General features: G+C 35.6%; 1 protein-coding gene across 1 annotated transcript; it reads right to left on the bottom strand.

The window, feature by feature from the left end:
- Positions 1–4,487: 4,487 nt before the first annotated feature.
- Positions 4,488–4,865, bottom strand: LOC137631915 (craniofacial development protein 2-like). The gene has a single exon (XM_068363918.1). The coding sequence runs from the start codon at positions 4,863–4,865 to the stop codon at positions 4,488–4,490; it is 378 nt and encodes a 125-aa protein (XP_068220019.1).
- Between the last annotated feature and the right edge of the window lie 9,305 nt (positions 4,866–14,170).

Raw genomic sequence — 14,170 nt, 5'->3', positions numbered from 1 at the left:
TACTTAAAGACAAGTCTGAACTTTATTAGAAATATCTACTTCTTTACAAAGGCTTACCTTTCGAGAACGATAAGAGTATGAGCTTATTTCCGTACATACATATACGCACAAAGATACACGCAAATACATATGTGTGTATACACGCACATACATGTGTGTGTATACACAGACACACACACACACACACACACACATATATATATATATATATATATATATATATATATATATATATATATATATACATATATATGTATATGTGTGTATATATATATATATATATATACATATATATATATATATATATATGTATATGTATATATATATATATATATATATATATATATATATATATATATATATATATATATGTATATATGCGCGCGTGGATAGTCAGCTGAAAAGAATCTTATTGAATGAGAAGTAAGGTACATGCTGCTTTTGCTTTTTTAGTATTGCCTATTTTTAGTGACAATTACTGTATTCATGTTTGACTGCTATCATCTGGGGATCTTTAACATTCTTTACCCAGAAACCAACCATCCAGATTAAAGATGGTCTGACGATCCATCTGTGTAGGCGTATTTAGCAGTTAATGTTGAAGCAGTTTCCCGATTAAGAGAAATCATCCACGCTTCAGTTATTAAAGCAAAAATGTAACAGCAACCACTATCTAGTTTTTATGCTCTGTCGCTAAATCCCTCCTTTTCGATGAACTGTACATGGTTGGGTGTTTATGTAAGCGCATACGAGCTACGTGACATTACTCTCTGACAAACTGGTTTGTATAAAATCATAATTCGTGTCCTGCTTTACTTTTGGGTGTCAATTTAAAGGTTTATAAATGTTGTTTATGGTGAATGGTCAAAAATAAATAAATTATAACAATAAACTGTCGAGGTGACAAATAAAAATATACATAACAAAAACATAATTTTTTACTTTGCAGTAAAACCATATTCACAAAAGTGTAGTAGATATAAGTAATTTCTTCGCACCAACCATCTCTACGATTATAATTAATACTAAAAATTCCGCATTTGGCAATATTACCATATTTTTTATGATATGTGCATGTACATGTATATATATATATATATATATATATATATATATATATATATATATATATATATATATATATATATATATATATGTATATATATATATATATATATATATGTATATATATATATATATATATATATATATATATATATATATATATATATATATATATATATATGCATATTACTTGCTAAGCTACAACCATAGTTGGAAAAGCAGGATGCTATAAGCCCAAAAGCTCCAACAGGGGTAATAGCCCAGTAAGGGAAGGATATAAGGGAAAACTACAAGAAAAGTTTAAGAACAATAATAACCTTAAAATAAATCTTTCATATAAAAACTATAAACGCTTTGAAATAACAAGAGGATTAAAACTTAAAAAATAAAGAGAAGAAGAGAAACAACATAGAATAGTGTGCCCGAGTGTACCCTAAAGCAACAGACCATGGTACAGAGGCTAAGGTATTACCCAAGACTAGAGAACAATGGTGTTATTTTAGAGTATCTTTCTCCTAGAAAAGCTGCTTAGCATAGCTAAAGAGTCTCTTTTACCCTAACCGAGAGTATAGTAGCCAATGAACAATTAAAGTGCAGTAGTTAACCTCTTGAGAGAAGAATATTGTTTGGTAATTTCAACGTTGTCAAATGTATGAGAAAAGAGGAGAGTGTGTAAAATAATAGGCCAGACTCTTCTGTGTACGTGTCGGCAAAGATGAAATGAGTCGTAATCAGAGAGAGGGATCCAATGTAGTACTGTCTGGCCACTCAGGGGACCCAATAACTCTCTAGCGGTAGTATCTCAACGGGTGGCTAGTGCCTTGGCCAAACTATTATATATAATATATATATATATATATATATATATATATATATATATATATATATATATATATATATATATATATATATATATAAGTAGTGTACAACACCCGTCATACTTTTTCAACTCCACTCAGTGTGACAGGGTAGCAATATATATATATATATATATATATATATATATATATATATATATATATATATATATATATATATATATACAGTATCATCATCATCTCCTACGCTTACTGACGCAAAGGGCCTCAGTTAGATTTCGCCAGCCGTCTCTATCTTGAGGTTTTAAAAAAAAATCCATTCATCAGTTCCAACTTCACGCTTCACAGACCTCAGCCATGTACGCCTGGTTCTTCCAACTTTGCTAGTGCATTGTGGAACTCAGTTGAAAGTTTGATGAACTCGTCTCTCTCAGGGAATGCGAATCACATGCCCAAACCGTCTCCACATACCTCTCACCCTGATTTTATACACATATGGCACTTGAATAGTCTCTCATATAATTTCATTTCCAATCCTGTCCTGCCATTTTACTCCAAATATTCTTCAGAGGGCTTTGTTCTCAAAGCTACAAAATCTCTTGGGTATTGTTTCATTGTCATAACACGACTCATGTCCATACTGTAACACTGATCTCACTAAAATGATATATAGCCTAATTTTTATATGTAATTTCAGGCAATTTGATTTATAGATTTTACATTGCATATTACGTTCTCATTATCTCTGTCTTTCTTCTATTTATCTTGAGCCCAAGCTCATGTGATATTTCATGCCTTCTAGTAAGCAAGCTTTGTAAGTCCAGTGACTTTTTATTAATAAGGACAACGTTATCAGCATTCTCTAGGCTAGCTAATTTCTTACCAATCAAGTCCAATCCTTCCCCACCATCGCAAACTGTTACAAAATCAATGAGGAGGATAGGCAACACAGGTGACAACACATTCCTTTGGAGTACTCCACTGTTCACTGGATATTCCATTGATAGGACTCCATACATTAACTTTGCACTTGCTATGCTCATGAACAGACTTAATCCAATTTACATATTTAAGAGGAACTCCATAATGATGTAGAACTCTCCAAAAAAATGACCGGTGCACACTATCAAAGGTTTTTTCATAGTCCACAAATGCCATCAACAGTGGCTTCCTATATTCTACACATTGCTGTACACCATGTCTTAAAATGAAAATTTGATTAGTACAACTTCTACCTTTTCTAAATCCTGCTTGTTCATCTCTCAGCTCTACATCAATCTTTCTCTCTAGCCTCTGTACAATAAGCATAATATATATTTTCATGACAACTGACATAAGTGTAATGCCTCTGTAATTATTGCAATCAGTCAAATCTCCTTTTTCTTTTTTGCCATTTTCACCAACACTCCTAACTCCCATTCATCAGGTTTTGCCTCTTCATGCCACATTCTACAAAATAATCTTGTAAATATTCTGGAAGTCACTTCATTTTCGGCCAATATCATCTCAGCAGTTATTCCACCATATCCAGGGGCTATCTATTTCTTGAGTTTTTAAAGAATAGCTTAGACTTCAATCACACTGCATTCATTCATGGCCACATCAAGGTCTTCAACAGCTTCAAGTATATCAATCAAATTATTCCCTTCATATTTTCTATTCGTGACATCACAGAAGTGTTCCATCTAACGTTGTCTTTCTTCATCTTTAGTTGTTATAACAGATCTATCTCTCTTTCAGATATGTATATGCTTCTTCTTCTATGCCCTCGTGGAGATTTCATTAAAATCTTGTGAGCAACTCTTACACCATAGCCACTCCCTGAATTCATAGCTTTGTCAGCCTCATCGGCTTTACTGTCTAAATATTCTCTCCAATCATTCTTTGCTTTTCTTTTGGCTCCACTATCAATACTGGAATACTTAGCATGCTTTACCTTGTAATTTTCATTACTTCCTCAAAAACTTTAAACAATCTATTTCTGTCTTTGTCTCCTTTGTATAGTATCCCAAGTATCATTTGATATCCATGGCTTCCTCCTTTTAACTACATGTCCCAAAACTTCCCTACCAACTGACTGATATATGTTATCAATATCACACCATTCTTTATTAATTGTCTGCTCTTCTTCTCTTAGAGTCTCTAAGACTGCAAATCAATTCCTACATTCAATTGCAAAGGTTTCTCTGTGCTCACCTTCTAGAAGCTTAGTTGTATCAAACCTAGGTATTCTATCTACATTTCTTTTGGGTGATTTCAGTTTCAATTTCAGTGCGGCAATGGCAATGAGGAGATGGTGATCACTACCAATATCTACACCTCTATAGCTTCTCACATTTCTCATAGTCCTCCTTCTCTCTTTCTTAATTGCTATGTGAACTATTTGATTTTTGCAATTGCCACATGGTGAAGTCCATGTATATTTTTGGATGTCCTTGTGCTGGATAAGAGTACCTCCAATAACAAGATTGTGTGCTGAACAAAAACTTACAAAATGGGCTCCATTTTCATCTGCAACTTCGCAAAGTCCCTCAACACCCATTACATTTTCTATGCCTTGATTAATATTTCCAACATTAGCATTGAAGTCACCGATCACAATTTTCATGTCTCTGTGATCTCATCTATTACACTCAGCAGTTCTTCATAGTATTCATCCTTCATTTCTTCAGGGGCATCATTTGTTGGTGCATAGCATACTATAATGCTCACATTGCACTGCTTTGATTTAAACTTTGCAAGTAACAATCTGTTATTTACAGATGTCCACTCAGTTAACGCTTTTTCTGCTCTCAAAGTCATCATAACTTCTACAACTTCTCTTCCAATTTCATCAGTTCTTCCTGGATAGATATATATATTGCCTTGGTCTAAGATTTCTTTTCCAATCCCTTTAAAACATGTTTCACTTAGGGCCAAGATATCCAAATTATACTTCATCATTCCATTCTCCACTTCCTGTAACCTCCCAATCTGATTCATGCTTCTAACAATCCAGTTACCAATTTTCAATATTTCTTTAGCATTTATAAACCAAGAGATTCTTAGCACCCCGCTACGCCCAGGGGCCAATCTGTCATTTTAGCTTTCCATAGAATGACTAAATTCATAGAGGATTCATTGGCTAGATTCATCAAAAGATAGCCAGTTCCTTGGGATGCGCAGTGCCCATCTTATTAAAGCAAGTGACCCCTCCCGGTCCATACTAATTCTAGTTAGATCATCCGCCAGGCATCGAGGGTATAAACAGAAGAGACAGCTTGTCTATCGCCTTAAACCCAATCTGTCCCCCTGCTGCCAGTGACTTCTTCGAGATTTAGGGGGTTATTTCCTCCACACCCAAAGTTCTCGTTACTTTGTCAGGTTCCTCATCCGCTTATATACCGTTGGCAAACATGGATTACTAAGATATACCACCTAGCACGGGATATATATATATATATATATATATATATATATATATATATATATATATATATATATATATATATATATATAATGTATAGCCATATATTTGCTGTTATTATATAGGGGAGAAAGGGAACAAATATTAAGTGAAAAAATATTAAATATTTTCCCATTCATTAAAACAGTTTACAATAAAATATTGTACCTAAATGTTAGCAAATAGTTCCTACTCCGTTGTGACCTTACATCCCCTAAAATAGATCACCATATTATGTTACCCATCAATCAAACTCAATAATTTATGATTAAAATAATAATTACCATCTATTATGAGAATGGAATAATGGCCAACTGTTAAGCCGGAATCGGAGCTTACTCTTCATTAAATAGGTTTCTCAAAAGGTGTATCAGAAAAACCTAAGAAGGAGATTTATCTAATCACACAATTGAAGTAGCCCTTGCAAAATTCCCAAACCGTATATGGCATGACATAATCCGGAACTGTCTTATCACATTACCGAATGTAAAGTTGTTTCGTTTACAAAAGCTAATCACGTTTCTAATCCTCTTAGTACTACCCGTACGAGATGTGTTATTCAGGAGCGATCACTGTCTGAGATACAAAAAACCAATCCGATGGACTTAACACTTCTTAAGAACGCTACTAATTGGCTTATTTTCGCACAACTAGGAATAGGTACTCTAGCGATTACACACATATGTGTGTTTATACACTCAGGCATGCATATAAACATACATAAATTTATATTCATATATATATACATGCATATATATATATATATATATATATATATATATATATATATATATATATATATATATATATATATATATATATATATATATATATAATTTATATATATATATACACACACAAATTATAAATATTTGTATATACAACAAATACAGTCCTCTCTAATCCACTGAGGGACAAAGATCGAAAACATGTCATCATTCATGTCTGGGGTTCAGCCATTTACATCACCACACTGGCCACTATGGATTGGTGATGGTGGGAGACTTTAGTCTGATCGCTACACCAAACCAACTTAATATGGGTGGCCCATAAACTGACACATGATGTGCATATAAAATGTATCATATCCACTAAAAGTTAAATGAAAAGACTTGTTTTGGAATGACTTCAATCAAGACTTTTCACTTTTCCTTTCGTGGATATATATATATATATATATATATATATATATATATATATATATATATATATATATATATATATATGATAAATTTTGCACATTTTTACGTGTTTTTCATATTCAAATAAGCCATATATATTTTTGATATATTAATGTCTGGATTCTCTTAACAACCTCGGGATCACAGACCCAGGCGAAATCTCACAAAGACAAGAGCTTGGCTCCGGCCGGGAATCGAACCCTGGTCGGCAAGCTTATATAGACAGTGACTAACCCACTTGGCCACGAACAAAGATAAAAGTCAATGACAATTCTACTGTGCTTATACCTGTCGAATTCAGGTATTTTGTACTTAGAATTGAAATCAACCCATCTTCACCATCGTAGCTAATTGGTAGTTTGTTACTTGGCATTCAATTAATGATAAATTTTGCACATTTTTACGTGTTTTTCATATTCAAATAAGCCATATATATTTTTGATATATTAATGTCTGGATTCTCTTAACAACCTCGGGATCACAGACCCAGGCGAAATCTCACAAAGACAAGAGCTTGGCTCCGGCCGGGAATCGAACCCTGGTCGGCAAGCTTATATAGACAGTGACTAACCCACTTGGCCACGAACAAAGATAAAAGTCAATGACAATTCTACTGTGCTTATACCTGTCGAATTCAGGTATTTTGTACTTAGAATTGAAATCAACCCATCTTCACCATCGTAGCTAATTGGTAGTTTGTTACTTGGCATTCAATTAATGATAAATTTTGCACATTTTTACGTGTTTTTCATATTCAAATAAGCCATATATATTTTTGATATATTAATGTCTGGATTCTCTTAACAACCTCGGGATCACAGACCCAGGCGAAATCTCACAAAGACAAGAGCTTGGCTCCGGCCGGGAATCGAACCCTGGTCGGCAAGCTTATATAGACAGTGACTAACCCACTTGGCCACGAACAAAGATAAAAGTCAATGACAATTCTACTGTGCTTATACCTGTCGAATTCAGGTATTTTGTACTTAGAATTGAAATCAACCCATCTTCACCATCGTAGCTAATTGGTAGTTTGTTACTTGGCATTCAATTAATGATAAATTTTGCACATTTTTACGTGTTTTTCATATTCAAATAAGCCATATATATTTTTGATATATTAATGTCTGGATTCTCTTAACAACCTCGGGATCACAGACCCAGGCGAAATCTCACAAAGACAAGAGCTTGGCTCCGGCCGGGAATCGAACCCTGGTCGGCAAGCTTATATAGACAGTGACTAACCCACTTGGCCACGAACAAAGATAAAAGTCAATGACAATTCTACTGTGCTTATACCTGTCGAATTCAGGTATTTTGTACTTAGAATTGAAATCAACCCATCTTCACCATCGTAGCTAATTGGTAGTTTGTTACTTGGCATTCAATTAATGATAAATTTTGCACATTTTTACGTGTTTTTCATATTCAAATAAGCCATATATATTTTTGATATATTAATGTCTGGATTCTCTTAACAACCTCGGGATCACAGACCCAGGCGAAATCTCACAAAGACAAGAGCTTGGCTCCGGCCGGGAATCGAACCCTGGTCGGCAAGCTTATATAGACAGTGACTAACCCACTTGGCCACGAACAAAGATAAAAGTCAATGACAATTCTACTGTGCTTATACCTGTCGAATTCAGGTATTTTGTACTTAGAATTGAAATCAACCCATCTTCACCATCGTAGCTAATTGGTAGTTTGTTACTTGGCATTCAATTAATGATAAATTTTGCACATTTTTACGTGTTTTTCATATTCAAATAAGCCATATATATTTTTGATATATTAATGTCTGGATTCTCTTAACAACCTCGGGATCACAGACCCAGGCGAAATCTCACAAAGACAAGAGCTTGGCTCCGGCCGGGAATCGAACCCTGGTCGGCAAGCTTATATAGACAGTGACTAACCCACTTGGCCACGAACAAAGATAAAAGTCAATGACAATTCTACTGTGCTTATACCTGTCGAATTCAGGTATTTTGTACTTAGAATTGAAATCAACCCATCTTCACCATCGTAGCTAATTGGTAGTTTGTTACTTGGCATTCAATTAATGATAAATTTTGCACATTTTTACGTGTTTTTCATATTCAAATAAGCCATATATATTTTTGATATATTAATGTCTGGATTCTCTTAACAACCTCGGGATCACAGACCCAGGCGAAATCTCACAAAGACAAGAGCTTGGCTCCGGCCGGGAATCGAACCCTGGTCGGCAAGCTTATATAGACAGTGACTAACCCACTTGGCCACGAACAAAGATAAAAGTCAATGACAATTCTACTGTGCTTATACCTGTCGAATTCAGGTATTTTGTACTTAGAATTGAAATCAACCCATCTTCACCATCGTAGCTAATTGGTAGTTTGTTACTTGGCATTCAATTAATGATAAATTTTGCACATTTTTACGTGTTTTTCATATTCAAATAAGCCATATATATTTTTGATATATTAATGTCTGGATTCTCTTAACAACCTCGGGATCACAGACCCAGGCGAAATCTCACAAAGACAAGAGCTTGGCTCCGGCCGGGAATCGAACCCTGGTCGGCAAGCTTATATAGACAGTGACTAACCCACTTGGCCACGAACAAAGATAAAAGTCAATGACAATTCTACTGTGCTTATACCTGTCGAATTCAGGTATTTTGTACTTAGAATTGAAATCAACCCATCTTCACCATCGTAGCTAATTGGTAGTTTGTTACTTGGCATTCAATTAATGATAAATTTTGCACATTTTTACGTGTTTTTCATATTCAAATAAGCCATATATATTTTTGATATATTAATGTCTGGATTCTCTTAACAACCTCGGGATCACAGACCCAGGCGAAATCTCACAAAGACAAGAGCTTGGCTCCGGCCGGGAATCGAACCCTGGTCGGCAAGCTTATATAGACAGTGACTAACCCACTTGGCCACGAACAAAGATAAAAGTCAATGACAATTCTACTGTGCTTATACCTGTCGAATTCAGGTATTTTGTACTTAGAATTGAAATCAACCCATCTTCACCATCGTAGCTAATTGGTAGTTTGTTACTTGGCATTCAATTAATGATAAATTTTGCACATTTTTACGTGTTTTTCATATTCAAATAAGCCATATATATTTTTGATATATTAATGTCTGGATTCTCTTAACAACCTCGGGATCACAGACCCAGGCGAAATCTCACAAAGACAAGAGCTTGGCTCCGGCCGGGAATCGAACCCTGGTCGGCAAGCTTATATAGACAGTGACTAACCCACTTGGCCACGAACAAAGATAAAAGTCAATGACAATTCTACTGTGCTTATACCTGTCGAATTCAGGTATTTTGTACTTAGAATTGAAATCAACCCATCTTCACCATCGTAGCTAATTGGTAGTTTGTTACTTGGCATTCAATTAATGATAAATTTTGCACATTTTTACGTGTTTTTCATATTCAAATAAGCCATATATATTTTTGATATATTAATGTCTGGATTCTCTTAACAACCTCGGGATCACAGACCCAGGCGAAATCTCACAAAGACAAGAGCTTGGCTCCGGCCGGGAATCGAACCCTGGTCGGCAAGCTTATATAGACAGTGACTAACCCACTTGGCCACGAACAAAGATAAAAGTCAATGACAATTCTACTGTGCTTATACCTGTCGAATTCAGGTATTTTGTACTTAGAATTGAAATCAACCCATCTTCACCATCGTAGCTAATTGGTAGTTTGTTACTTGGCATTCAATTAATGATAAATTTTGCACATTTTTACGTGTTTTTCATATTCAAATAAGCCATATATATTTTTGATATATTAATGTCTGGATTCTCTTAACAACCTCGGGATCACAGACCCAGGCGAAATCTCACAAAGACAAGAGCTTGGCTCCGGCCGGGAATCGAACCCTGGTCGGCAAGCTTATATAGACAGTGACTAACCCACTTGGCCACGAACAAAGATAAAAGTCAATGACAATTCTACTGTGCTTATACCTGTCGAATTCAGGTATTTTGTACTTAGAATTGAAATCAACCCATCTTCACCATCGTAGCTAATTGGTAGTTTGTTACTTGGCATTCAATTAATGATAAATTTTGCACATTTTTACGTGTTTTTCATATTCAAATAAGCCATATATATTTTTGATATATTAATGTCTGGATTCTCTTAACAACCTCGGGATCACAGACCCAGGCGAAATCTCACAAAGACAAGAGCTTGGCTCCGGCCGGGAATCGAACCCTGGTCGGCAAGCTTATATAGACAGTGACTAACCCACTTGGCCACGAACAAAGATAAAAGTCAATGACAATTCTACTGTGCTTATACCTGTCGAATTCAGGTATTTTGTACTTAGAATTGAAATCAACCCATCTTCACCATCGTAGCTAATTGGTAGTTTGTTACTTGGCATTCAATTAATGATAAATTTTGCACATTTTTACGTGTTTTTCATATTCAAATAAGCCATATATATTTTTGATATATTAATGTCTGGATTCTCTTAACAACCTCGGGGTCACAGACCCAGGCGAAATCTCACAAAGACAAGAGCTTGGCTCCGGCCGGGAATCGAACCCTGGTCGGCAAGCTTATATAGACAGTGACTAACCCACTTGGCCACGAACAAAGATAAAAGTCAATGACAATTCTACTGTGCTTATACCTGTCGAATTCAGGTATTTTGTACTTAGAATTGAAATCAACCCATCTTCACCATCGTAGCTAATTGGTAGTTTGTTACTTGGCATTCAATTAATGATAAATTTTGCACATTTTTACGTGTTTTTCATATTCAAATAAGCCATATATATTTTTGATATATTAATGTCTGGATTCTCTTAACAACCTCGGGATCACAGACCCAGGCGAAATCTCACAAAGACAAGAGCTTGGCTCCGGCCGGGAATCGAACCCTGGTCGGCAAGCTTATATAGACAGTGACTAACCCACTTGGCCACGAACAAAGATAAAAGTCAATGACAATTCTACTGTGCTTATACCTGTCGAATTCAGGTATTTTGTACTTAGAATTGAAATCAACCCATCTTCACCATCGTAGCTAATTGGTAGTTTGTTACTTGGCATTCAATTAATGATAAATTTTGCACATTTTTACGTGTTTTTCATATTCAAATAAGCCATATATATTTTTGATATATTAATGTCTGGATTCTCTTAACAACCTCGGGATCACAGACCCAGGCGAAATCTCACAAAGACAAGAGCTTGGCTCCGGCCGGGAATCGAACCCTGGTCGGCAAGATTATATAGACAGTGACTAACCCACTTGGCCACGAACAAAGATAAAAGTCAATGACAATTCTACTGTGCTTATACCTGTCGAATTCAGGTATTTTGTACTTAGAATTGAAATCAACCCATCTTCACCATCGTAGCTAATTGGTAGTTTGTTACTTGGCATTCAATTAATGATAAATTTTGCACATTTTTACGTGTTTTTCATATTCAAATAAGCCATATATATTTTTGATATATTAATGTCTGGATTCTCTTAACAACCTCGGGATCACAGACCCAGGCGAAATCTCACAAAGACAAGAGCTTGGCTCCGGCCGGGAATCGAACCCTGGTCGGCAAGATTATATAGACAGTGACTAACCCACTTGGCCACGAACAAAGATAAAAGTCAATGACAATTCTACTGTGCTTATACCTGTCGAATTCAGGTATTTTGTACTTAGAATTGAAATCAACCCATCTTCACCATCGTAGCTAATTGGTAGTTTGTTACTTGGCATTCAATTAATGATAAATTTTGCACATTTTTACGTGTTTTTCATATTCAAATAAGCCATATATATTTTTGATATATTAATGTCTGGATTCTCTTAACAACCTCGGGATCACAGACCCAGGCGAAATCTCACAAAGACAAGAGCTTGGCTCCGGCCGGGAATCGAACCCTGGTCGGCAAGCTTATATAGACAGTGACTAACCCACTTGGCCACGAACAAAGATAAAAGTCAATGACAATTCTACTGTGCTTATACCTGTCGAATTCAGGTATTTTGTACTTAGAATTGAAATCAACCCATCTTCACCATCGTAGCTAATTGGTAGTTTGTTACTTGGCATTCAATTAATGATAAATTTTGCACATTTTTACGTGTTTTTCATATTCAAATAAGCCATATATATTTTTGATATATTAATGTCTGGATTCTCTTAACAACCTCGGGATCACAGACCCAGGCGAAATCTCACAAAGACAAGAGCTTGGCTCCGGCCGGGAATCGAACCCTGGTCGGCAAGCTTATATAGACAGTGACTAACCCACTTGGCCACGAACAAAGATAAAAGTCAATGACAATTCTACTGTGCTTATACCTGTCGAATTCAGGTATTTTGTACTTAGAATTGAAATCAACCCATCTTCACCATCGTAGCTAATTGGTAGTTTGTTACTTGGCATTCAATTAATGATAAATTTTGCACATTTTTACGTGTTTTTCATATTCAAATAAGCCATATATATTTTTGATATATTAATGTCTGGATTCTCTTAACAACCTCGGGATCACAGACCCAGGCGAAATCTCACAAAGACAAGAGCTTGGCTCCGGCCGGGAATCGAACCCTGGTCGGCAAGCTTATATAGACAGTGACTAACCCACTTGGCCACGAACAAAGATAAAAGTCAATGACAATTCTACTGTGCTTATACCTGTCGAATTCAGGTATTTTGTACTTAGAATTGAAATCAACCCATCTTCACCATCGTAGCTAATTGGTAGTTTGTTACTTGGCATTCAATTAATGATAAATTTTGCACATTTTTACGTGTTTTTCATATTCAAATAAGCCATATATATTTTTGATATATTAATGTCTGGATTCTCTTAACAACCTCGGGATCACAGACCCAGGCGAAATCTCACAAAGACAAGAGCTTGGCTCCGGCCGGGAATCGAACCCTGGTCGGCAAGCTTATATAGACAGTGACTAACCCACTTGGCCACGAACAAAGATAAAAGTCAATGACAATTCTACTGTGCTTATACCTGTCGAATTCAGGTATTTTGTACTTAGAATTGAAATCAACCCATCTTCACCATCGTAGCTAATTGGTAGTTTGTTACTTGGCATTCAATTAATGATAAATTTTGCACATTTTTACGTGTTTTTCATATTCAAATAAGCCATATATATTTTTGATATATTAATGTCTGGATTCTCTTAACAACCTCGGGATCACAGACCCAGGCGAAATCTCACAAAGACAAGAGCTTGGCTCCGGCCGGGAATCGAACCCTGGTCGGCAAGCTTATATAGACAGTGACTAACCCACTTGGCCACGAACAAAGATAAAAGTCAATGACAATTCTACTGTGCTTATACCTGTCGAATTCAGGTATTTTGTACTTAGAATTGAAATCAACCCATCTTCACCATCGTAGCTAATTGGTAGTTTGTTACTTGGCATTCAATTAATGATAAATTTTGCACATTTTTACGTGTTTTTCATATTCAAATAAGCCATATATATTTTTGATATATTAAAGTCTGGATTCTCTTAACAACCTCGGGATCACAGACCCAAGCGAAATCTCACAAAGACAAGAGCTTGGCTCCGGCCGGGAATCGAACCCTGGTCGGCAAGCTTATATAGACAGTGACTAACCCACTTGGCCACG

The sequence above is a fragment of the Palaemon carinicauda genome, chromosome 40, assembly GCF_036898095.1.
Source record: "Palaemon carinicauda isolate YSFRI2023 chromosome 40, ASM3689809v2, whole genome shotgun sequence".
Taxonomy (NCBI): Eukaryota; Metazoa; Arthropoda; class Malacostraca; order Decapoda; family Palaemonidae; genus Palaemon; species Palaemon carinicauda.
Note: the sequence above shows the minus strand (reverse complement) of the source record. Positions and strands in the feature narration are given on the sequence as shown.